General features: G+C 35.9%; 1 protein-coding gene across 12 annotated transcripts in view; it reads right to left on the minus strand.

The window, feature by feature from the left end:
• The window catches only part of HYCC2 (hyccin PI4KA lipid kinase complex subunit 2), a 59833-nt gene that overhangs the window by 27034 nt on the left and 5240 nt on the right, over positions 1-27559 (minus strand). For 6 of the 12 annotated variants that reach the window (XM_075028100.1, XM_075028106.1, XM_075028111.1 and 3 more), the window contains 3 exons: positions 7819-7921; positions 6328-6406; positions 5157-5258 (listed from right to left, as the gene is read on the minus strand). In XM_075028100.1, coding sequence (XP_074884201.1) covers positions 5157-5258; positions 6328-6378 — 153 coding nt within the window. In that variant the 5' untranslated portion in view covers positions 6379-6406; positions 7819-7921. Of the gene's footprint in view, positions 1-5156; positions 5259-6327; positions 6407-7818; positions 7922-17962; positions 18154-25740; positions 25788-27559 lie in introns of those variants that run through there. The other 6 variants (XM_075028104.1, XM_075028105.1, XM_075028101.1 and 3 more) reach the window with 3 other exon arrangements.

Raw genomic sequence — 27559 nt, forward strand, 5'->3', positions numbered from 1 at the left:
CCTTTCCCATGACTAATCAAGTTTTTAATACCAAAGTCAAAAACTACCAAAACAAAAACCCCACCCAACTCTGAGAGGAATTTTGATAAGGTCTATGACCAGTATCTAGTATTACATTCTAAGAAATAGGATGATCTGACCTAAGGAAAATACTCATGGGATTCAAGTCCAAAAAGATGGAAGCATCCATGTAACCTAAAGCGCCTATATTCATATAGAAGAGTTAGAGTCAGAAAATACAGGCCAGAATCTCAAATAAATCTTCTTTCTATCTGTACATGCTTTAGGCAGCTCTCATATACATACACGATAATATTAAACATTAAATTCTACGTACCATTTTTTTTTAGAGCAATAGAAACCCTACATTTGACCAACACAATAGCAGCTGTACTGGTGAGACAAAAAGGCATAAATAAGAAATACCCAGAGCAGAAGATCAGATAAGGCATATATGACTACTCTTTCAGTACACGCTCCCACTCCCAGGGATATGCAGCTTAGGACTTGCAGAGCATTAGCAGTACCTTTGACAGACTTTGATGCATTCTTCTTTCGTTAATTTGTACATTCATCAAAATCTTAGTACCCAGAATTTCCTATAGAATTCACCATCACTCTTGTGCTATGCTGCATGAAGATGTACTTCTGTGGTTTGTTGTGAACCATCCAGCCTCTTAAAAAGCTTTGAAACAGTCCCTTGCTACCAGCAGAGGGACAGACATTTCTACAAGTGATTAGTTTGAATGTTTGATAAATGTGCAGTGCCATAAATCTGTACAACTGTACAAACTCACATACACACAGTTAGAATTGGATATTTTACTCTGGTATATCACAAACACAAAACATAAATTTGACAGAATTTTCTATCAAGATAGCTGCCTTGAGAGATAATCACCCAAGAAAGGGTGAACACATTAGTTTCATTTCTAACACAGAGTATTCTGGTCAATGAAGCATACCGTTTTTAAACCACTGATTACATAAGCCATAACGTGACATCTACATAAAATAAAACTTTGCTATCAGATAAATCTCTTCTTATACAAGGCTCTGATATAAGTACCTTGTATAACAAGGTTTCTGATTGACAGCCTAGTTACTCTAAGCTAAAAGCCTGTTTTTACAACACAGAGAGAGACTCCACGAGAGAGGGAGGGAAGAAAGCCGCCACTGACAACATTGATGAGGAATGAGAGAAGTCCAGTCATTTGGAGCACGCAGATTTTTACAAGCCATATATGTAAAACACCTCACCACTTAATATTTGTTCTGGGATACAAATTAAATTAGAAGCCCATAAAGCTTCTATTGCAATCACTTTAATAAAACAATGCTAGGGTTTTCTCTATCAAGTTGAGCATGTATTATTTTATCTAGTGTATTTATTACAGTATTTCATACATACATAGCACTTTATGTTCAAAAGATACATAAATACATTTCTTCTTAATTAATATTTACTTAGTAGAAACTCCTATCTAAAAGTGATGCTAATTATTAAAATCATCTGTTACAGTAAATGTTCAAATCCTCAGAGACAGAACTGTATCCTTGTTTTATGAAAGGCCTAGCACATTTCAGATGTTCAAATAAAAAAAAGTGGTTAATAAGTAATTCAGAGATCACTGAATAAATTTGTAGGTTTTTTTGAAAATAAAATATGAACAAGAAGCTAGAGTAAAGAAGAAAAAGAAGAAATCTCTGGAAAAAATAAATACAAGCATATCTGCAAGGAGATAACAGGTGCAAGAAAAGCTAAACAAATATTATCAGAAAACAGACACATACAGCAGCATAGCTATAAATAGTACTTCTATTAGATTAGAGATGACAGCAGCCCAAAACTGTTTCCTATTTGAAATTAGCCAGTCTAATGCAAGTCCCATTAAAAACAGTGGAAAAGAATTATTTACTTTAAAGTCAGATGAGACTCAACCAGAGCAGTTACTGAGTTTATTCTACTTTCCTTCAAATTAAAATTTTATAAATTAGTCTTTTAAGTGAAACCATGCTCCCTAGAAAGATACAAGCAATATCCAGTCACTGGTGCTGCAAGCATGTAAATACTCATTTCTAGTAGTTGTCATATTAGTTGTGCAAAAGGTTTAACAACTGCAAATTAATTAGGTGAAAACCTGAAGGTTGTTTATAGCAACTACTATAGCACTTTTGGTGTGTTCAGAGCTTTAAGTCCACAAGAATAAGCTGCCATCACAAAGACACTATAACACAAATGATTTTCAAAGGCACGAACACCCAAGTTTTTCCTATCAAAGTATAGTATGATTGTCTCCCACCGGGAAAGTCAAAACTTGATGCTGTAAGAAAGAACAAATGTTTTCCCTGCATCCTAGTTGTCTGGCTTTTCAGAGAACCAGCCTCTTCCAATTAATTCTCTGAATATAAATACTGAGAAGACACTGGACAAACAGAGGAAATGGAGCTTTTGTCACTAGTAGTGGGTATACACGTGACTGGCACATGCTTTTTTAATTCCAAAGATCTTTCAGTCCAAAGTCAAAGGAAACTGCGTAGCACAGCAGTCAGCCAAAAAATCCAAAGTAAAAAAGTCTCTTATAACCATATCTCTTCTCTGACAAACTAAAAACTTTTATTAAAAGAGCTTTCCTACTAGCATAAACAGCAATTAGCATAACAAACAACTACAAATGAAATTTTTACTGGCTTAAATATATAGTAAGTGACAATGATATAATTTGCAGACTTCATTGTTACACCTCACAGAGGTGCAGACTAGTCACATGTTAAGGAAGCTGATGAATAGCTTTAGTTTGGCTTATTTTACAAGTTTGCCATATCTTAAGAGCCATACTTTGAAGTTTAATATATTATAAAATGCGTGACAAAGATTGGAAATGCTTGCCTTGTTGAAGAATTCAATCGTGGTAGAAAATAATGTGCTCATTTTAGTCTCAACTATAACATAATGGGTGAAATGAGTTATTATTTGACGAGTACTGGGTCTGGGAAGTGCTTGGCATTGCAAAGGTGATCTCATTTTGTTTCAAGGCTGAGCTTTCCAAGTTAAACCTAAATAGCCCCACATGAATATTCAATGTTTAAATTTCAGTACAGCATTAACTTAAAATCCGTAGAGTATTTATGTCTACCACCATAAACCAACTCCAAAAATTATAAAACTACCTAAAAATACTTCAAAAGCACTTTATTTTAAAATTCAAATATTATGCAAAAATCAATAAATTATTTAGTCAAATAAGCTGTTTATGAGCAAGATCACTCTCTACTCTTTATGTAACTTTCTGTTCCAGTCATTATCTTCTCCATATTAAAAAAAGTCAGGGAATTTCCTAAAAGGAAAATATTAACAGTTGTATTTAACTTGACATTATGCTTGCCTTCATTTGATAGCTCTCAAATTGTCAGACAGCTGTCAAAAAAAGAGAAGCACCTTGGTTGGTTGTTTTGGTTCCTAAACATGCTGGTTCTATGTTAAATTATTAATCCTGGTCTTTCCAAGATAGAATTATGGGATTCTAGAAAAATTCACGTTTGCCCTAAACAGTTCGCCCCTTTCAGGAAGTTTTAGGTCAACTTTATCAGTTGTACTAAAAAAAACACTTGTCCATCAAGTTTAAGATCCAGAAGTACATTTTATAATAGTCTACCACATAAGTTTTATCTTCATAAGCAAACAGTTATCCTTCTAGCAAATAATGTCCTATAAGGCATATTTTAAAAAAAAACTCACTTAGAGCCAAATATTACCACAGAATTATGCAAAGTAATTAATTAACTGTGGTTATACTCCTCACATGCAAATAAGTTTGGAAGAAGTGCAACAAGGAAATACTGTCTTAACAAGCAGAACCTGAAGTTAGTCATCTCTGATTCTGGCATCACTTATCTTATAACTGATACCAGAATCAAGCCCAAACAGTAACAGCAATTCCAAAGAGTAGTATTTGACAAGCATCAGTAGGCAATAATGTAAGATTACTGTCACACCCTTAAGAAGATAGTCTTTTTGCAAATCTGGTTCTTTGCATCATATAAAAAAACAATAAATGAAATGCTTATTCTCAAAGCAAAGGGAAGCTTTTACATTTTCAGAAGTATACACACACACGAATACATACATACTAAAAGACAACAACAGCAATGGTGGCTTCAGGTTGGAGAAAAAATAACTGTAGCTTCAGTACAAAGAATAAGGTCACTATACAAGTTATTTGTAACACTGAAATAAAGTTGACAGCTATGAAGCTTTTTTTTTTTTTTTTTATTGCATGAGCATTATGCAATCTCCTTTAAGCTCAGTCAGGCATTCAGCTTCCAAAAGCAGCTGAGCTGTGCTTAGGCAAATAAAGAACTTCCCTGCTGTATACACTTGCCATTTAATTTATAAATATACAAGAGATCACAGATGATAAATCAAATATTTTGAAGCATTTTATCTAAAACAGTTTACACAGCAGAGAATGGTATGCTTGCACAATTTATTCAGAAGTTGTATTTCACATACTTTCCCAGAAATGCTCATAGCAGAAGCCAATGGAATAGAAAGCTCAGTTTAACGTCATTTGCAAAATGAATTATGTACAAGGGTAAGTTAAGTTTTCATTGTGTATATTTATATTTTGGGGTCCTGGTTCTGTTCTTGTTTACAGCAGTGTAAACCAAATAACACAAACATTATACTAGTATGAGCAAAAGAAGATCCGGTTATTTTAACAGGACTTAATAAATTGATTCCATCTTCCACTGTAATAAGTCACCAAGTAGGAAGCACATTGGTCATATTGGGTTTCACTGTTAGGCCTATTTTTTTTCTGTTACAACTGAAACGTGTTTTCTGGGAGGAAAAAAACCAACAACAAAAAAACCCTGCCTCATGCCAAATCAAGTGTAACAGTCAGCTGTGGCAAGTAAAATCTAGCAGACAGCATAAACTGTATTTTTGGGAGCAGACGAGGTTATGTCTTATCAGAAAGGCATTAAAGTAACTGTCAAAAAACATGAAAGTAAAAAGAGGGATGATACCCACGTTAGGTCAAATTAAAAAGAAGAATCTTCCTTTCCATCTCCACATCTCAGTTACTCTAGTTTTAGTTGTAGAGGTGGAAGATATAGGAATGTGAACAATAATCTTTTTTGAAGTCTCCTACCTCATTATTTGGGTCTTGAATGACCTTATAAAGAGCTGGTACCAGTGGTTTTTTTCGGTGCAATGTAGCTGCATAGCTGGAAATTTGTGTTTCAGGTAATGCCTAAAGAAAAAAAAAAAAGAAAAAAAGTGGTACCCTGATAAATCAATGCTTCCAAGTATTAAAGATCTCCACAGAAGAATTCAGTCTTATCCCAACATCAAGAAAAGTTCCTGAAGTTCAGAAAATTTTCAGACTCGTAACCTAGTTCATTCAGTACAAGTCCTTCTCCACATGAATAGCATTTAGGGGCACATATCAACTTTCATGGTTAAATCTAAAAGCAGTTTCAGATTTTTTTTTCATAAAATCATTTGCTCCAGCTTGATATGAGGACTCTCTTTCTTGATAGTCTGTATTTAACAGGCACTTTTCAAAGTCTTTATCAAATCAAGTCAAACTACATAAAACGTGTGGATAATCTAGAATGAGCATGGACCGACTGGAGTCCCACCAAGCAACCACATCTGTGGATTTTGCATCCTTGGCCCCTCAACAAGTTTCCAACAACAGCATGTAATGACTTAGTGTGTATCATCAGTGATGTGAGAAATTACTAATTCTTAATTTATATAACAGATTAATTTCATTCATAGCAATCATGAAATCCAGTTTTCTTGTTTATGCATTATCCTGTATTTCACTCAGCATAATTATCAACATGTAAAATACTTCAGATTCTTCAAGAGAAAACAGTCATTTTTATGCAGACCATAGGGAAAAAAAACAGCCAAACATTTTTCTTTAATATTTTTTTAAACTCTAAACAACTCTACTAATTTTTTAAAAATATAGAAGTTGATCAATTAGAAATTTGGGCAGTGTTATCCAGCTGTTAGTTAAATTCTATCAGCTTGATCTACACAGAAATATATACTTTAAAAAAAACACATTGCTATAGCAGTGTTCTGCTCTACAATAATAAACTACTATTAGAACTATGCATTGTATATTATGTACTAGCTGACCCATTCACATAGATCTTTGCATGCTTTATGCATTGTAAGTAGTTGAAAGATCAAGTATTAGATATTTAAAATGTTAATTATTGGATATTTGAAAAAAAAAAAAAAAATCAATGTTCTGTGGCATAAAGCCAATGGTATAGCTATCATTCACCTTCTCAGCTCACCTTGAATTCTGACAGCCATTCTTCCACGACACCTCGTTCTGATCCCAGCATTTTCTTACTACTTTTGCTTCTCTCTTACCTTTAGAAGAGACAGGAAAAAAGAAATTTAATAGGAGTTCTGGCAGTAAAACTTATTTTTTCCTACCCAGTGAAAAGCTGTTAACATATTTCCAATAGAATTATATAATATCAAAAATAGGAAAAGTTGCATTTTGGACAACTGGTCCCATTTTCTAACAATGATTAAACTGTTCTCTTCAGACTTTTAGTCAAAAGTACTGCCCATTAATGAAGGAGAAGGAAAAAGAAGGATTCACTGCTTCATGCCAAAATGTACATTATTTAAGACAAACACATCACCCCATTCTTGCTCCCTTACCAAATATAGTACAAAGAAAAGACAGGTGGAGCAAAGTAAAGAGCATCATGGAATAAATCATGTGAGACATCATAATGACACTTTTAGATACAGCTCAAACTAAAGCAGTTTCATAAAACCAGTTATTAGAAATCCTAATAGCAGAACTTTACTCCTTCAACCTTGTTCTTAAAGAATTTTGAGGCTTCTCATTTAAACACCAAAATTTAGCTCTTCTAGAAGTATGTTGGAATTTTCAGAAACAAAACAAAAAAAAAGAAAATTTGCAAGGACAACTGTTGTTATTTTTTTCCATTTTATGTATAACATTCATAGTCTAACATCTTCTGAATTCTCGTAAATTTAATTCTCAAGGCAACAGGAAGAATGGTTAAAATGCAAGGCATCATTAGACACCTTTCCTTGATGTTTAAATAGGTCTAAGCAACAAGGGTCATTTTGTCTTTCTGGGGGATCTCAATAGAGGTTGGCAATACTTGGAAGTCATTAAGGTCCAAGAAAATTTTAACTTGATGAAGTGAAATGAAGCTGTAGCCTAATACTAGAGATGAAAACCTAAGAATAGTGACCTGAAAAGGGATAAACTGAGTAGACAGTAAAATGTAAGAGCTCTCTGAAGCCATACTAGACACAGGAATACAACAATTCCTAGTTAAGGTTTCATCAAAAATTTATTTTTGACAGGACCTGCAGGTTAACAGCTGCCTGAACAGAAACAAGAAACAGAAAATCTGTGAAGGGACACTGTATTTTAAGAGATACTTTGGTGGGGTTTTTTTGTTTGGGTTTTTTTAAGAAGTTGCTATTGCTATATAACAATTATATGCAACAAAGCTGTCACACACAGTCATACATCTTCACCACATTTTTCCTAAAAACTACAAATACCCACCAGCTTCAAAGCCTTTGGTTGTTTGGTTTTTTTTAATTATACAAAGGTTTCCAAAGACAGCCTTTTCAACAGATAGGGAAACAGGTATCAGTCATCAGAATGAGACATGGATATAAGTTAATTTAAAACACCACAGGACACGCTACAGAAGTTGAGATTTAGTTCACTTTGCCTAGAAGAAAAAAACATTTTCTACAGAAAGTGCAACATTCAACTTTACCTCTTCAAATAAGTCAATTTTCTAAAGGAGGAAGAGGAGGAGGAACACAGCAGTTTTTCAACCTGGGATGCATTTGTCAAGCCTTCAAGTACTGCCCTGTTTTCTGAAAGGTGAAAAGAAACTCTGATGATCACAAAATAAGGAGAAATACAGTAAAGTAAACCAAACAGTAATGAGTTTGGGGGGGGGGGGAGGGGGGGGTATGACCTTACAAATTGAAGTTTATCAAATCCACTAAAGCATATCTGGGCCCTCCTGTAACAAAGCAATTGGCCATTGGGGGGGGGGGGGGGGGGGGGGAGAAAAAAAAAAAAAGGCTGTGCATTTTAGCAGGGGCAAGAAGGAAAGAATTGCCTTCATCCAAAAAGAAGGATTTGTCACCTATGTGGAAAACCCTTATGTATTAGTGGTGCACAGTACTACAAGCACCCTAGAAAGGAAAACTGAAGCACTATTTCTTACGAAGAACATTGCAAGAAAGATGCAAGATGAAAGAAAAGAGTAATACTTTTATAAAATTTGAGCTGAATCAACACCCTGACTTTGGAGAACATATACCTGTTAAATGGAATATATTAAAGATTCTTCCTTACTATCATTGTTCTTAATACATATTCCTTACAGAGCCAAAATTTCAATGTCACTGCAAAAATTATGTATTACACTAAAGTCACTTTTCACTGCAGCATCCCTTCATGGTGACCGTGAGGTAAACAACACACAAATGAGCCCACTCTAGGTAAATTAGAGGATTTCAGTACCTGGAGACCTCTAATAGGAAATTGAAGTATACGAACAATGGGTGTATTCCATTCTATACTGCTTATTCAATTAATTACTTTTCCAAATTACTGAATTACCAAAAGATGTCGTCCCCCCCCCTTTTTTTTTTCCTTCTCTACACTAATTAGACATAGGCTAACAGGAGGTACTATCCTTTTCAGGCTACACTGCAAGTGAATGCCTTTATCACAAGATGGTATACACAAACCAATGTCCTCTATGAATTTTCTAAAATCAACTGTGTTTTTTTAAAAATGCAATTCCTTGCAGAAATCTTAAATAATACACTTCTGAATTAAGGAAACTCAAATCCTCCTCTTCTTTCTCTGACAATATTTATGAAGGGTTTGAAAAACATAAATTTCTACCCTATAGGCACACGGTAGCTGATTACGTACAGATTTTTAAACATGCACAGGAGACCTGAAAGACAAGTATATGTATGTATTTAACTTATTATCGGTTGTTTCTTGTAATTATCAGGCATGCATCTTTAAGACAGAGTATCAGGCCTGTAAGAGTTGATTCAGGACTTTAGAAGTTTCTCAAATTTTACAGCATGCTAGAAAAAACCTTTACATCCAGACATGATATCTGATATACACTACTCTCTAGAAATGTCATGGGGTCCCAACTAGCTCTAAGTTATTACGCTTGCTGCCTAGAGGTTCAGTTGTACCTAACCTGCCATCCCTAGTGTCGAAGCCAAAGATACAGATCCTGGAAGTTCACTGGCTGGGCCTTTCTAGAGCTGCATTAAGTCGACATCATTTTTTCCTGGATAGGAACTCGAGTTATTTTAGCCCCAAAGCAAGAATCACAGTTATATACCAGCAAATCAGACAGGGGAAATTCTATTTCTGTACAGTTTTCCCCACAAAAGGACCAAGCACAAGCAGATGTGTACAGACATGGTTGGAGAATCAGGCTGTAACAGTTCAAAATTTTTCATTCACTTGTCAGTTTGCTTACAAACCAAATCTGCAGGTTTTCTAGAACTAAATTTAAGTAGAAGATAATTAAAAAGAAAAAAATTACATAGCATCACAAATGGGGTGTGAGGGTTCAAACTGTTTTACACATAGAAAACAGTAAATAACAGTCCTTAAATCAGAGGCAAACATCAGCTGTAACTCATGGCCAAAAAATTCCCCTCTCCTCCAAATGATTATTTCATCTTGGAAGATCCTGTTAAAACCTAGAGACAAGTTGCTCTCCTCCAGCACTGTATCAACTTGAGAGATTACATCAACTCTGTATAAAGTTGACTATTTCCTTGGAGAAACCTTGCAAGGGGAAATTAAGATTATGCTTAAAAACAAACTAACAAAAAACAAACAAACAAAAAAAAAAACAACAAAAACCCATGCCAAAACACAAATCCCCCTTCTGTTTACACTCCAGTGAACAGCAATAGGTATGAAGCTACAGCACAGCTCCAATAGGAAAGCAAAACGTGTATTCAATAAAGCTACACTGAGCACCAAATGCTACTATGTATTTTAAGTAGTAACAAGTATTCTTTGCCATGTAGCACTACAATTCAGAGCAAGACTGCAAGGAGAACCCTAAGCAAGCTAACTGTTGCAGAAATAAGGAAACACACAAGGCTATCAAGAAACACATACATCAGGCCAGTAAAAATGTAGTAGCTTGGAGTAAGAGAATACTACTACAAATAAGCGAAATCAATGAATTGGAGAATTAGCAATTCTCCTGAGTCAGCATTTACCCTGGCATATCTAAAGACATTACAAAAGCACCCAGAGTAGCAAGTATGATTCAAATGCCTTACTGCAAACGCTATACAGATCCCAATGTTTCTACTACGTTAAGTCAAAAATGTCAAATATAATGGCATAACACGTAACCTACCTAAGAAATTAACTCTTCTTACAGAAGTCTATTGAGCCTTAGAGAAAGTCCACATATAGATATTTGTCAAATAAGTCAATTCATATAAAGTTAAAAACTGAACCTGTGCTGGTGTCAAAATTTGGGTGCAGTCTGATATTACAGTTAAGCCCACCTAGTGGCTAGCTACCATGAAAAAGGAAAAGCTGACCTTCCCCTCCAGTATCCCACACACCTCTCTCCCAATGTTTGTGGCATGTATTGACCTTCAAGCAAGCCCTGTCTGGGGACTTCTTCCAGTGTAAGTCAGCTTCAGAACCAAAGCCATATCTGCTGCCTAGGACACCAGCCATCTTGAGAACAACTGCTGAAGCACAGAGCTTATGCTATGCCCTTTAGGAACAATGCCAGGAAAAAAATTCCAGTGCACAGTGTTTTCTTACATGTAAGACTTTAACAGTTCTACTTTGAAAGAGCAGAAGAATTTTTGTTAAGGTTGTATGTGATAATCTCCAAAGTATGCAAAGGATTAGAATATGGGGCACCTACCACAGAAATCTTGTGCTTATTCATCCCTGTTGAAATGGACACTGCATAGTACTTTTTGTATATTTGTTAGAAGAATGGGGGAAAGAGAGCTTTACACAATAGATCTTTTTGGGCCACCTCTACTGTATGATCTATCCATTCTCACTCAATGAAAATTCCACATGCAGCTTTGTGTGGTTACTTATATAAATACAACTAGTTGTTCTGATGCTTTCAGAATGTTTTTGACAGGCTGTGCCTTAAAGACCAATAATACGAACTATATCCCAGGAGGAAAAGCACCTTATCTATGTGTCAGTTTTGCACTACATTTATAGAAAAATATAAACACAAACTGTTCATTTCTCCAACGGTACATTTGCATCCTTCCTGGAAGACTTCTTCAGCTATTAAAGCTTGCTTTGCTCATGTGGCTTAAAAAGGACAGAGACATATAGCTCTGCTGTACCAATACAGAAGTAGCCCAAACCTATTCCAGCTAGAATTACTCTACTAGTTCGGGTTTAGGACAAATAACCTCTCCCTTTCAAATTATCTGCCTGGATATTAAAAACATTTTTAAGGACAGGCAGGATAGTCAGGTCATGGATTTACAGTACACTAACTCTGCACTGACTCGCTACATGACCACTTAACAAAAGCACAGTGAGCATCTTAGCGCAGCGTTGTCCCTCCCCACTGCGCCCACCCTCCGAGCCACCCCATCGGAGCAGGGAGCACTGCCCCATCCTGCACCGCACCAGCCAGGCTGCACCTGATGCACAACAGCTGTGTGACAGCCTCAGCCTGACGCACAGACCCTGGTCTGGGATTGTCACATGAGCATCTGTAAAGCACACCTCATGCTTACACTCATTGCCTAGTTTGCTGTACCTTTGGGGGGGAATAAATCAAGCAAGCAAGCACCATGTGGGTGTGTGTCTAAAATAAACTGGTTCAACTACATTAAATCCTGTGCACATTTATTCAAAGTTGAAGCGGCCTGAACTAAGAGTATTGAATTTCATTTCCAGAGTGTTCATGTCTCTCCCAAAGCAAACAAAATACAAGGAATATAAGAGCTTTCTCATGTTTGCTTTAGAAAGACTAGATTATTTTTTTCTGCTATGGCTCAAAGGTTCTTATCATATGTAAGAACCATAACAACTAAGCAGAAATTTAGTTACTAGTAACAGTGATAATTAAATATACTAAAATATTTTTACATTTGGACTGATTGTTAAGATTCCTTAAATACCAAACAAGCAAGCAAGTTTAAGTTCACACGAAAGCATGGAACAGAAAAGTTATAGTTGGGAACACAGTCACTCAACATTAAAATCAAATATAAAAATCAATTACTGGAAAACTTCCCCAAAAAAGCACTTAATTAAAAAAAAAATTTCTCCTAAACTTACTCATTTGGCATAAAGTGGCAGAATATGAGACATAAGACTGTTAAATCATTTGAGGTGGAATCTTTACACTTAATATTAAAGCTACAATACTCTGTTCTCAAAGCAAGTCACAGTCTTGCATTGTGCATCTGCAAATTACAGTTGAGATCTAAACAGAATTTTACCAAGCAAAAGCACTCTTCTAGCTCATGCTATGCACACAAATAAAGTACGAAACCACGGGTTAACTCCTGATGTTAACACATGAGCTGCCTAGACATTTACAAACTTAACTTTTATTGGGATACATGAAAGTACTTCACAACTTGGACTTTCCAGGTGCACTCATGACAGTTTGGGGAGGATTAGACTAGTTATAAAACACATATAAACCAAGAGACAATGAAAATGAAGTTACCAACAGACTGAAATACCATGAGATTATGTTTAAATTACAAACCTTTTATTTGCTTACCTCGAAACAGATTCCCATTTTAAAGATACCTTTCACATAATTCACCATTCTCTACATTGTTGTCTTTGAAAATATCAAAGTCTGAAATAAAACTTACTACCGTAATATACTATCAAAACAATGAAACATAAAAACTCTGATAACTGCCCAAGAACTTTTGATTTCTACAGTAATAGGCATGGGAAAGCATTTAATCAACTTCTCTCATCAGAGAGCACATTTTTCACTTACATATAGAGTAAAAACACACTGACTAAATACATTATTATTATTTACCAGTCTGCATTTAAACCACTAACCAAGATCAACTTGCAACAGCAAAATGATGACCCAAATAATCAGAGCCAACAGCACTCACTATACAGATACACCAACTATTACAGTGAGGATTAAAAAGAAAAAAAATGCTACCAGTTAGATATTAATAAATGTTGACATCTAAGAAGATATGACTATTCAAGTATGCAGCAGATTTTTGGTTGTTGGTTTGTACTTTTTTGTTTGTACTTTTTGTGTTTTTGTTTGTTTGTTTTAAAGAAGCCAGGATTTTATACTGGCTTCAAAACACATGGAAGAGATTACATAAACTGGCTATGCACTTCAAGAATGAGTCCATTTTTTTTCTGGCACTACATACTAGATGTCACGATATATATTATGTAATTGAGTCTTACCTGCATGATGAATAACAATATTATATATTTTTACCTCAAAGGGTATGGCAAGAATATTTTGTAATTAAAACCTGGACTGTCTCAACAAAAAGAACAAAGCTTCAAGCTGTGTGATATCTTTCCAGCGCCACTCATGCAAGAGAACATTACTGGCTGACAGCAGGTCTAAAAGAACAGAGAACTCAATTATCAATATAGCTTGTTCTTCCAAGCTACATTTACACTCCTCTCACATCTATAATTCATTACTGAACATGGAAAGATGTGTATTTAAAGAAAGATTTTTCCACACTACTTCTGTAAAAAAGTAGAATAGAAAGCATCAAGAATGCATCCTTACTCTGAACTAAGTCTGCATTTAATTCCTTTGATTCAGAATGTCCATAGCTCCATAACAACAGCACCTTCATTTAATATAATTAAGGCTCTGGGAAGCAGAATAGATAAAAGACAACATAAGGTGGTCCGAACTACACAGGAAACATGCTTCCCTACCACACACACACTTTTACAAGACTGGTGAACTCTGGACAAAGGAGACTGGACAACATGCTGACAAACGCAGAGAACAAAAAAACAATTTGAACTTCTCATGACAAGTCATTCCTGAATGCAAAGGTTTAAAAGACTGAACGGAAAAAGACTGGGTAATACATTCAACAACTTAATGAAAACACCTGCTCAGGAATATATCAGCAGCCAGAAAAGAAATCAAGATGTTTGACCACACAGAAGTGCTACAAAGTACACCTGAAAACATGTAAATAGAGCATATAAAATTGATAATATGCTCTTATTTGAAATACTGCCCTACATTTAATTCAAGCAACCTAAAAAGAAGTATGTATAAGGCAGAAAAGTGGTTAAGAGGCAGTTAATGATGAAGATGGTGAAAAGTAACTTCTAACTTGCATATGGGAATAATTTTTAAAATTCAAAGAAAAAAGAACTTGATGTCTTTGAAGCACATGGAATTAAGTGGTAAGGAAAGCAAAATGGATTTTTTGTAAGAGTAATACAAAATAAAACATTAAAATGTAACAAGGTAGAAATGTTAGACTGCTAACAATATACAGTTTCTCAGTGTAAGAGTAGGACTCATTACCATAAAGTATCATGAGGGCAATAAGAAGATATTTTAGATAAACACAACACCTGTTTCACATAATTACTTCTTTTCTAGAACAAGAACAGTAAAGGAGAAAACTTAACAGTGTGAACTAGCACTTAATTGATATGCTTCACAAAAAAACTTCTAGGAGCATCTCCTTCCTTAGTTGCTCAGTATATAGGCATATACAGCTTCATCCAGCTACTGTCAAGTTACATGCTAGACTATATTAAACAGCCATGGTATGGTCTGATTTCCACACTAGAAAAGGGATTGACTCTTAGGCCAATCTGATACCAAGAGAAAATAAGACCAGCCTTGGGAATGTTCAATTTTGGTAGATGACTTGTACTTAAAAGTACACGTACTACAATATATGTTTCTTACAACGAACATATCACAAATATGATTGTGATTCCCTTCTATCCATCTACAAAAAAATATTATTCTATCACAATCATATTTAAAACACACTTATATAAGCTGCCATTTTGGTAAGGACATGAAAAATAAATTAAAAAACTGTTGTCCTCAACAAATGAGAACTACAACTGCAACTTGGCATTAGAAACAGGTACAAGCATTCTGCCAGAACTCTCTTGGCCATACAGCTCCACAGCACAGAGAAACAGAAACTTCTGCAAGGTACAAAACTGACAAAGGCAGAAAGAAACAAAACATTACCTGGACAGTTATTAATTTAAATCATCAGCTCAAGCATTCTCTTTAATAGGAAGAGAGCCCTTTTCCAACTCCAGTTCTTAGGTAATTTAATTGCAAGCTTAAGCAGACAGACATGCACTCCAACTTTAAAATATAAATGCTGACGTATTCTATACGTGGGATTTAGGTTGCCAGCCTTATTAGAGAGAGCCCTAGTTATGCAAAACAACTTGGATAAGACATTTCTTCCCTGCCCACTCTGACTCACTAGTAATAACCAGGCTAAAAAACTTTCTTTTTGGATACCAGCAACAAAGTTAGTTATGCGAAAATGATGGGAGAAAGCCTTACCACAGTGAAGTCAAAGATGACTGACAATACTCCTGTAACTTTTCATGGTACTATACCTGCACAGTGAGCTCTGTTTCTTACCAAAAAGGTCGCACTGATTTCAGCTGCTGCCAAAAAAGGGCTAAAGAAAAAACACAGCCCATCTGCTCCAAAAAGCCTCCTCTAAGTCATTTTAAGCCCTAAATTATCTTTTGTGCCTTTTCAAGCACCAGAAAGCTCAGCTGCCAAACCTATCTTTCTACAATTACTACAGTGAAACTGTGCTTTGCAGATACAAAATTGCTGAAGACAAACAATTAGGGCAGTGTGAATGAAAATACAATGCTGAAAATAGACACTTTATAACAGAGTTTAAAAAATTCTTTTAAAGCTGCTGTTTTTACTCCGTGCAATACAGTGGTTGTAGAAAGCTACAGAAGTCAGGTGACTCTAGAGAAAAAACTAGGTCCTGTTTGCCTCACAGAGTGTAAGAACCTGAATAAAACACAATTGTACACTCGTAGTTAAATCCTTGCCTTAGGAGTTCATGCAATAAATAAAACAGAAAAAAAGAAGAGTTAAGATGATCGAGAACGTGGAAGGAGACATTTATCTTCTGTATATGAAGAAAGTACTCCTTTACTTACAGAATTTGGGAAACAATAATATAATAAAGAAATTATCCTGCAGCCTTAAATACAGCAAAACACATGTTAATTATTCTATTATAAAGACTTGATGCACTTATATATACACACACATACGTAGGTTAGCCATAGAAATGTTACCTTTTTCTCTCAAAACCAGTTTCCTTAGAAACAACTTCATGTAGTCATCCTACACTAAACCTAAAACATTCTCTTGTCAGGATCCTGTGTGATAATCCATCCTACGCTAAACAATACAGGCTCATCCTCCCTTTGCATCAGTTCATATGCAATAACTCTTCCTATGCTGGTTTTGTCTGCAACTCATTAATTTCTTTACTTACGAAAACATTTCCATGCAAATTACTTTCCATGTAACCCTACCTCTCCCAAACACCTTCTTGGTTCACAGTTTTGGTTCATGAAGTAAATTAAATCTAGAAAGACTTAACTAAATATCGAAAATGCATAGTAAAAATGGAGCCACCCCAAAAAAAACCAAACCTAACAGCAAACTAACACTTGCAAAACCACAGTTAAGGGACACTCAGTGCTTAGTACAAAAAATGAACAGGCACGAGCTAGGAGAAATCTTGAAACAGAATTTCTGTGGGAACAAAACCAAAACAAAATTTAAAACCAAAACAAAACAAATTAACAAAAAAACACACCACCAAAAACCCCTCAACACACACTTTGGAATAGGACTGTAAATGTTATGCTGTGAAAGATCCCTATCTTGCCTGCAAAGCAGAGAAGTGCATGCAGAAACAGTTGTAGAAATATGAACTGCAGATTCTAAGCAGCTTCCCATTTTTGAGCTGTAAAATTGTCACTTGAAAGAAATACGTCTGCTTTATTATGAAAATAGCCATAAAAAAATGAGTCTTCTATCAATTCCAGACCAATAAAATATCAATACATATTTGTCGCTGCAGTATCTGCTACCAACTGTAATTCACACAAACTGGAATTTAGGTTACATATTCATTAATTAATTTACCTAACCTCCTTTCTTCTACGCTAAATATTCCCAAAGAGATCTAACCTAAAGGTTCCTCTGCTGAAAGTAATGAAATCCCTCATTCTAATCTTTCCAACTTCCAGATGGTAAAGCTTTCAGCTCCAGGAAGTAGAATATAAGTAAATGAAGCTGACAGATTTTTCCCCCATCCATACACTTATACATCCACAAACTCTTAAACAAGGGGAATCTTCAAATTTATCTGAATTTACTTCAATTATAGCTAAAATTATGTCAAATTGCTGATTTTTAAAATGATACAGTTAGAATACAAAGTTCCAACATAACCTGTCAAAATGCCAGAGTTAAAGGTCCATAAGCACTAGAATATATTCCTTTACTGCATGACGCCATAGATTTCATATGTGTGACTCAGATGCATCGTTCACATTTAAGACGTATGGTTTTCAAGGATAAAATTAATTCCGATTGATATTCTGGTCTTGCTTTTTCAATACAAGTTCCCAGACTTTAAAAAGCAAAGTGAACAACAAATATAGTTACATGAAACATCACTGATCTCACCACTACTCATCAAGACGACACAACTTCAGAATAGCACAGATCTCTTCTGCTTGACCTAATGGAATATATGAGGCAGTCAAGCCCTGCACACAAAACAGACCAAAGCCCCACACAGAGGCTGCCTGCTACTCACAGGTAAAGCAGAGTAGCATCAAGAATCCAGAAACACAAGATCAGCTTCAACTTTCAGAGTCAAAACTCCTCAGACCATAGCTGCCTTCGCTACTTCCAATTGTTACTTTACAGGAAACAACTTCTCTTCTTCCGTGTCATGCATCACAGCATTATTTCAGTGTCGATCATTCCCAATCTCACACTTGTTTTCTGAAAGTTAGAAATGGGTTTTAAGAATCACAGAGAAGAATCTCACAAAATGAGAAGAAAAACACTGTTATTTTATGTTGAGATTAGACAGACCGTACAAGTCAGAATTGCCACACGTAAGTAACACATGTTCCTGACCACCTTAATTCGGTACAACACAATCCATTAAGAGCTACCTTAACATCGACTATCCACACAGTTGACCCAATTGATTAAGGTGATTGTGCTATAAAAATTGATGCTCATGACCAACCCTACTAACTTCACTAGGATTCCTCCAGAGCAAGAAATTACGTGGTCTTCGTTGGACTCTCGCCTTCACAGAAAACAGGCAAAGAAACAGTGCCTCTAAAGAAAGCGCAATCCCTTTTAATCACCTTACTAGAAGCTCTCATGAAATTCTGAAACTCAGCTTACTATAATTGGCATTCTGTGGCCTATGACATGGAATTATATGCTACTTCTCTGTGAAATAACTGTATTAGAATTAAAACATTAGTAAACGTAAACTAGTGCAACAACTACACCAGTTTCCCCTTTTGTCTTGATATAAGATTAATTATTAATCTTCACTGTTGAATAGTTAAACACAATGCATATTGTTTACACAGTCGTTATTCTTCTACTGTTAAATCAATATTAGAACAGAATAAAGACTGACCAGTCATAAGGAAAGACTAGTTAATATTTTAGTGTGAAGTGGTTAATTTTTTATATATTTTTTAAATAGTAGAGGAGCACTAGGTTACTAACATATGTGGCGGTGTTTCTTGGGGGGTAGTGTTTGGTTGGTTTCTGTGTTTTGTGGGGGTTTTTTATCTGAAATTTAAAGTCTTTTTTTCCTAGGACAAAACTTTGCATGCAATCTTTTTAGGAATGGAATGTAAACCCAGCACAAATAACTTAAATCAACCAGATCTTTTATGCACCCTGTTAGGCAAGGCTTTCCACAATACTTTTCATTTATCTAAGCTACAGATCAGTATTAAAAAAAAAAGAGGAAAAAAAAAAAGGCAAAATAAAAAAAAGCACACAGCCTTCCACAGGTATAGCCCTGATGATTTCAACAGAAATGCACAGCCCTATTACCACCCCTGCTGACACTGCAGAAACAAGAGCAAGATATTAAATACTATTATTTTCATCCATGTTTTCTACTCATAGCTGTGTGGATTGTCCGGTTCATAGTTCACAAACGAGTTTCACAATGTCTAGTGCACGCAGGTGACTCATGGGGGGTTACAAAAGCGACCCAGCCTTGGGTTGCCTTGAGGCCCTGTCTCTCACAACTCACGGGGAGTGGTGTAGACAGCTTAGCCCTGGGTCGTCTGATAAACCCTAAAGTAAACAGGGCAGTGGCTGCACCATTCAAAGAACCAAAACCTGAACTGAGCCTTGAAATCCCTTAACAAATAGTATGCCCTGAGTCTTAATCCAACCACTATTCAGTTGCTGAGGGAGCAAGGTAAAAAAAAAAATAAAACCCAAAACCTGGAAGGTTTCAGCTTCAGTTTCAAATGACAACCTTGTGTATTCAAACAATCACGGACCAACAAAGGAAAGATAAGGGGAAACTCCACTCAGATATACATAATCCATTTAGGCATATATCGTAATCTGCTCAGACATAGTCATACACACCATTCCACAAGTCAGGGGATAAAAACTCTAAGATTCAGGTTGGAAATGGGGGGAGTCACTTCTCTCGCTATGCAGTTGGCTTGCGAAGGACACGACACCCCACCCCACCCCCACCCCACCCCCACCTTGGTCAGGATGCCGGTCAAGGTAACTTCCCTGGGATTGAGAGCCCTTACCTGGAGGGGTAAGTGAGTATTGTTTATGCTTTAAGTTTGTAAATGCGTTTGTGGTTGTCTGTGAATCGCTTGTGGTTATAATAACGTACTACTCTTGCCTTAAAAAATTGCAATAGTGCATTCCTCCATTGTATCTGTAAAACCTGCGATAGTGGCGTGTTAAGTCTGTAAGTGAAGTTCAAATAAGTTGTTTGCTTGAACCTTGCAGTTAAGTCTGCAAGTGAAGTTCAAGTAGTTTGCTTGAACCTTGCAGTTAAGTCCTTTTCCATCACATTAATAGCCTGAACAAAATTAAAAGGTTTTTTTTGTCAAATACTGCCTGAATGTACATTCAGAAAGCAGCAGTCTTTCAAGATTATGAAAATTACAGATTTAACAGGCAGCATTGAAAATCCAGGCGGCTAGCCTCATCGGTACCCTTCCTCCAGTTTGTTTGGTGCGGAGGGAGGAATGGAATTTATTTATACATGGTCAATTTTACAATGTTCTAGGTTTTCAAACATACTTTCTTGCACTCAAAAAATCAACAGCAGAAATTCTCACCAAGGACTTCATGTTCTAAACTGCAGCCATTTTTACATAACCTCACCCATACACAGAGAAACTCTGGGGTTTTGTTTGTAATACTAAATATTTTTCCTGCTAAAAACAAACTTCAAAAGCAGTTGGTAGAACAGTGTTATTCCTTTCCTCAAGTCTCTTGAGTAAATTTAGCTTTGGAAAAAGACCAGAGATGGCCTTATATGCAAACATGTCAAAGAGTTATACTACTGCTTTTTGCAACATTAATCTTCTTCAGCAAATTCTATATATTACATCTACTTGAAATAGAAATACATCCACATGAACTATACTAAACATAAATAGTTTCCTTATTCTTTTACATGTAAGTCACACTGCCCATCTAGGTAACCTTTATGATCTTACACTTTTTTTACTAATTATATTGGCAATACAGCAAATTCAGTTCATTCTCTTCAAACACATGATCAAAAAATTTTAATCAAAGCCCAAGTTTAATTAAACAGCCTGTTAAGAGTGTCACTCTTCTGTTTCTCTATGCAATTGCGCTGATAGGAATCAGCAGCATTTACCGAAGTTCAAGCACCAGCTACCTGAAATTGTTAGATTATATGTTTTTGGTGTAAGGAATATACTCATCTAACATCCTTCATACAACATGCTTCACAAAACACATGCAGTCTTTAAGGGCAACTTAGAAGGTTTAGAAATACTGAGGTTATTGGAATGCAGACAGAGGACCTGCAGAGAGAACATTGAGTAACTTCTCAAAAAGTAGGGTTGATGAGGTATAAAGCCAAAAGGAAAGAAAAAAAAAAAAAAAAAAAACCACTAAAAAAAAAAAAACAAAACACAAAACCACTACAACAACAACAAAAACACAACAAACCAAAAACAACCCACACAGTCTACATGTGACTACTTCAGTACACAAGAAAACTGTTCTGAACAAAATACAAATCCAGACCTAACACCCTGGTACTTGCAATTATGTGCAGATTTGCAAGTTAAGATGATTATACAATAATTATTTCTTACCAGTGAGCAGCAGGAGTTTCATACTTGGGGGGAAATTCTCATGCTTTTTGCCTTATCTGCCAGCTATCCAACTGGCACATTGAAAAGACTTTTGTAACCATATTCTAACAATTTTATTTCCTCATCAGTTCTACCTGTTTCATTTGAATAATTAAAACCAAGAAATAAGACTGTAACTTCAAACTTTCTCCTGCAAAAAAAAAGTAAATGCTAACAAAACCCTTTTTATTTTCCATAGATGTGATGCATATGCATAAACCTACAGAATTTACTTAATAGCAACATTACACATTTCAGAAAGCTATAAAGTCTGCATTCACAGAGACAAAGAGATAATCATCACAATCTATTCAAAGTCAACACACGTTAAAGCAGAATGTCCCGACAGTCCATAGAAATAGCAATCAAATAACTTTTAGGAATTTTGCATAAAGCCCATACATGCAGGAAAAATACTTTGTCTATCAAAAGCTACCAAGTGGAATATGAATTTGAAATACCTCAAAACTTGATAAAGCTGAAAACTCTTTCAATGGTGATTAAGGTTTTCTAATTAGCACAGTAATGTCCATTTAAGACTTATGCCCTCTTCTCTCTCACAAGACCAAAAATTTATTATCAAGACAGACTATCAAATACAGTCTCTGGTAGGTTACAATCATGAGAGTATCATCAGTACAGAAGAGCAGTCAACCAACACACCCACACACATCTCCACCAGCCAAATGTGGTAAAGTTCCTACAAAACGTTTCAGTAAAATGACAAGCAGCAGTGCTGAAAAGCTCTTTCCTACCAGCTGGGGGGGGCGGGGGAGGCATAGCACCCCCACTGACCAACAGATCATTTTAAAGCTTTCTGCAGCATGCATCAAATCTTAATTTAGTAGATGGAATTAACATCTAGAGGCACCTTCCTCTTCACTTAAGTTTCCTTGAACTTCCCTCTACCTTTCTCACATATAGCCCAGTGTTCTGTCTTTAGCACAGACCTATATCTTCAAGTTCGAGAAAAAGGGCACAGAGGAAATAAAAAACAACCTTTGAACATTTGGTAATTATACGTTGCCAAATAAAGTAAAGGGCGGGTGGGGACACAAAACACCCTGAGACAATCAGCGCAATACTTGATTACACAATTTCAGCAGCAGCAATGCCAATTAGTATTGGCCACTGACCCCTAACTCAGTCTGGAATCCATCTGCAGACCTTAACCCAATTAGGACTTTGTGCACGACAAATGTGAAATCCGTGTTGCACATTTATTTTTCTGCTTTAGCATCATGAGTTTTACTCAATTTGAAATATTGAAGAAGCTAAGAAAAAAAGGGTAAAATGACAAAGTTAATGTATACACATTATTAAGGAGTTTATTAGAGCATCTCCAACCATTTTCCTAAAATTTCCAGAATTTAAGTTTGGGCTAACCTGGCAAGTTAAAAACTAGACATAAAATGCTAACATTTTAATTTCAATCAAAAAGGTAAATTCGCACAGTAGTTTCAGTTTTGCCATGTAAACTGTAAAAGTTAACTGCTAAAAACCATAGTAGACCTGTAGCTAACTGAAAAGATTTAACCTATACAGAGAAAAAAAGCAAAGCATGCACTCTCTCAAAGAGTTTAGTGCAGTGATTCCTGGAACACAAGATATGTGTGTGTAACACAGCTGCCATTTGAATGATTTAAACACCTAGATACCTCAAAAACATTTTTCTATGGCTGAAGTGACTGTAACAATCCAACAAAGTTTCATTTCTCTATGTACAAAGAATGACTGCATACGTAGTTTCACCATTGATGCAGAAAAGGTACACATTCTGTGATGGTAGCAGTTATTGTCACTAGAACTACTATACATCTTAAAGGACTGCAATGCGTATTCCAAGTCCACTCAACACCTGCACAAGCAAAAGGCCATCTCAGTAATTTCTGCAATTGGTCCTTTGAAGATTCACAGACAACAAGCCATGACTAAACTGTTCACATTCCAGCAATCAGCTGGACAGACTGGGCAAATATTCAGGGCAAGTTATTTTAAAATTTTTATTTGCTGTCTCAAGTTCTAACGCTGATTATGGTTAGGAGAAAGAAATTCTTGTTCTCTCCTCCTCACCCAAACAAACAAAAAGAAAGCTAGGAAGTTCACTTATTCCACAGATAAACAGAGGCTTGTCAAACTCACCTGGTGTTTACAGTAACCTGGGGGGAAGGCAAAGTTGAAGAGTCACAGCACATGAAACAAGCCTTGGCAGGTGCACAGATTTAAGCAAACAGAAAAGGTAGTAGCCTGCTACTAGCCAACCTGTTCACTGCAAAATCATGAAATGCATGTGACAGTTATGATTTAAAGGAAGGGTTGCAGTCACAACGTCTATGAAAATAAACAGCACAGAAATACAACTTATGAATGTTATAGCTTAAATTAGTTCAGTATTTTAGGTATTTCTTTTCTGCTTTCATTCAACTTAGCCTCCAGCCTAGGATTCCCATCTCTATTTTTATTTCCATAGATAACATTTAACTGTTTTAAGAGATTTTCATGAAGCTCTTCCTACTCTGACATGGCAAGATTTGCACTGCAATCTGCTGCAGGTCATTAACATGAAATTAAGCTATTAGAATGGCTCACATGAAGTCTGACAAAACCAGCACCTCATTCTGCGATCTTCCCAAGAAATTACCACAAATCTGGTTTAATAACTTCCAGAAACTTAAGGATGTTTCTAGTTGAAACTATTGCACAGGCGCAACGCTGAAGAGAGACCATCAGGTATCATGGTTTGTCAGTTACATAATTATCAAATAGAATGGACACACAATTAACAATCCAGAAGCAGGTTTGGAAGCTCAGCAATTTTGTCTAAGGCCTGTTCTATGCTAAGAACAAGAAACAAGCAGCTTAAAAAAAATCCACATGCACATAAGGAACTAGTCATTTTTCCTTTCACATTTAACCCCCCCTCGCTCTCCTCTGTGTCCATATTTAGCTCACATCTCTATGCTGTTCCGGCTCAACTGAACATCTAAAAAAAAAAAAGCAATGGAAAGTTCTCCACTGTTACACACAGAGAAATATGAGCTTTTGCTAGGATAAATGCTTCATCAGCATGCCTTACATTTCTATGTGAAAGGGCACATTATTATTACTTAATAAACTTCTCAATCACTTCTTCTGTAATTTCACTACAGTAAATGGACTTTAACCAATCATCTGTCTATCCCACTGCCGTTATTAAAATATTAAGAGTTTGAAAAGATATTAACACCCCTTCTTACTCTTATACTATCACTGTTCTACAAAGAAAGACTGGTACTATCAAGACTGGGTTCTAACGACAAACACACATGTTAGTTTTGTCTACTGAAGTTCAGTTCTAAGTAGTTTAGCAAAGCAACATGGTTACAATAGAAGCCTGGAAATTCACACTCTAACCTTAATTCTGCATAAGCAGATATAAATCTTAGCATTGACCTCAACTGTGCCAGAAGCATGAAGAATTTTCATCTGCAAAATTTGGATAGCAGGTACCTACACTTACCAAGTGATCTGATATCTTTCACTAAGCTACTTGCAGATACTAAAGACCAGTACAACAACCATGTTTCCAACCATACAGCACGAGGGACAACAGTCATATGCAGAAGCATCAAATATTTTTTCAAAAAAGTATACCCCTAACCTGGAGTAATGAAGAGATATTAAAACTCAAAAGTTGAACATTTAGATTTTTCTTCTTTGCCCTACTCCAGTGGCATGCAGTAGCATACTTGATAAACTGCTCATTCCACCCCCCTCCACAACTAAGTTTACATAAAAGCCTCCTACTTTCTGAATCATGTCTCAACTAAAAGGTTATTGACCATCCTATGTTCAGCCATCATGATGTTGCTACCGCACTGTCCAAAGCAGATGGTGGAATTACCAGGGTAGCTTACACATGGGGCACACTGGTCATAAGATATCAGATCTTCACAGAGTTCACATTTAAAAAATTTTAAAAAAATAGTAATTTTTAGCTACTTTGTTTTCACATGCAGGAAGTATGATATTTAAATTTACAGAGACAAGCTAACTTAAGCTATTTCTAAAACAAAATCTGCTACACTTATGCTGACACGTCTCCAAAATCTCGTGCTTAGGTTATTTAGGAAAGTTGCTTGAATAACTACTATGAGCTTCTTCAGAATTTTTTCTAAATCAAGTTTTCTACCTTGTGCCCCTATTCCAAATCAGAACAGATGCAGAGGGGCTGCTCTCCAGCCTCTCCTAAAGCTCAAGATGTTCTCAAATCTAAAGGAGACAGAAAGGACAAAACAGAACATAAGATGAGGAGATGGAAAGAAGAAACAGACACCAGAACTCTCAGAAATAACCAAGCTATTTGAATAAAAAGGAAATTAATGAAGTCAGAAGGGAAAAAAAACCAAGCAAATTTTACACGTATTTCACCTGATTATCTTTCAACCCAATATCTTCTCAGCTGAATGGCCCTGAAAAATATGAACATTCTTTTAAACTTTCTCACTGTCTTTCAAGAAAGATGTAGAATAACTCCCCCAGCCCAAGTATGGGTCAAGGCAGGGCAGAAGTGGGGAGGAAGACCCTAAATACAATTACATTTTAAAGTTCATAAACTACTAAACATAGGGAATGGAAATAGAAAAAAAAAAACAAAAACAGAAGTATCAACATTGCCCTGTATGAATCAGCAAACTACAGTCACGCAGCCTGCACAAATGTCCATGTCATACATTTTGCTTAAATGTAATTCAGAGGAACAGTAACGTATAACTATTTAAAGAACTCATGAACCATACATAATGCAGACACCAATACAGAAGACCTAACCAATTCAGTTTTCTGAAGAGTCACAGTAAGTAAAATAAAAACGTAGTAAGATTAGCTAAATTATGGAGATTACACACAAGAACACAGACTTAGCATTTCTGGACTACAAAATTCACTGTTAGTCCAACACCTGCATAACTTATACAATATAAAATGAGATGTCGTTAACTACTCTGTCTAGTAGAAAAAAAAAAAAACCACGGAATATGCAGAAAGAAGGAATTCCTGGAACAGTGTTTTAACAGGTTTGAACTGCTCCAACCATCTCCATCAGGTCCTGTGCTGAACAGTATTATGCAGCCAGGGAACTTCGTATTTTCCAAGTAATGATATTCAGTACTGAGAGAAAAATAAATAAATAAGTAGTTTACTACTTTGCAATAGTTATTCACCTGACATTTTATTTCACTACCCTATCCTAGAAGGATCTCCTTCCAAATGTGTCTCACTCTCTATTCTCACACAAAGGGAAGTTAATAAATTTGAACCATAAAATCCATACTGTTCTACAGAATCACACCAGAAGGTCAAGGTGGCAGATCTGACATATGCAGTGGGAAGCAGGGGCAAGCTGAACTGCCTGCAGAAGAACAGAAAACAATCAAGGGAAGACCAAAAAGGTGACTTGCCAATGATAGTTCTGTCTTTTACAAATCATCTGAATTGTGATTACTAATAAAATATCTATTGCAGTAGATAGCCATGAGTGATTTTTATTCCCATGAACATTTTCAAATAGAATCCATAGTACGAGAAACACAGGATTTGGGAGGAAAATGATATCTCGTAGTGATGGAGTAACACTGCTGTGGAGTTCAGCCTAATCCTTCATCAAGGTACAGGAGATCTAAATTACTCTACAGTGGCCTTAAATTAAAAGATGCAGATTAGTTTAAAAGTAGCTACATGGTTTGTTAGACAAATATGCTCCATGACCACATTATTTATTATTCTTAAAACACTATAAATGAACATAAACATCACACAATAAACATCTGTAGCACACCACTTCTATCCTCTTTCGCTCTAAGGAAAGCGGAATATAAAGAAACCTGTGCCCGAATTCATTATATTTGACAGAAAAATGTAACACTAACAGAAGAATGACTAATGGCCACACAGCAATTTTCCTTACAATACAAAACTTCTACTATTATTGATTACCTGCAGCATGCGTTAGA

Source organism: Buteo buteo, chromosome 5 (assembly GCF_964188355.1).
Source record: "Buteo buteo chromosome 5, bButBut1.hap1.1, whole genome shotgun sequence".
NCBI classification, from domain to species: Eukaryota; Metazoa; Chordata; class Aves; order Accipitriformes; family Accipitridae; genus Buteo; species Buteo buteo.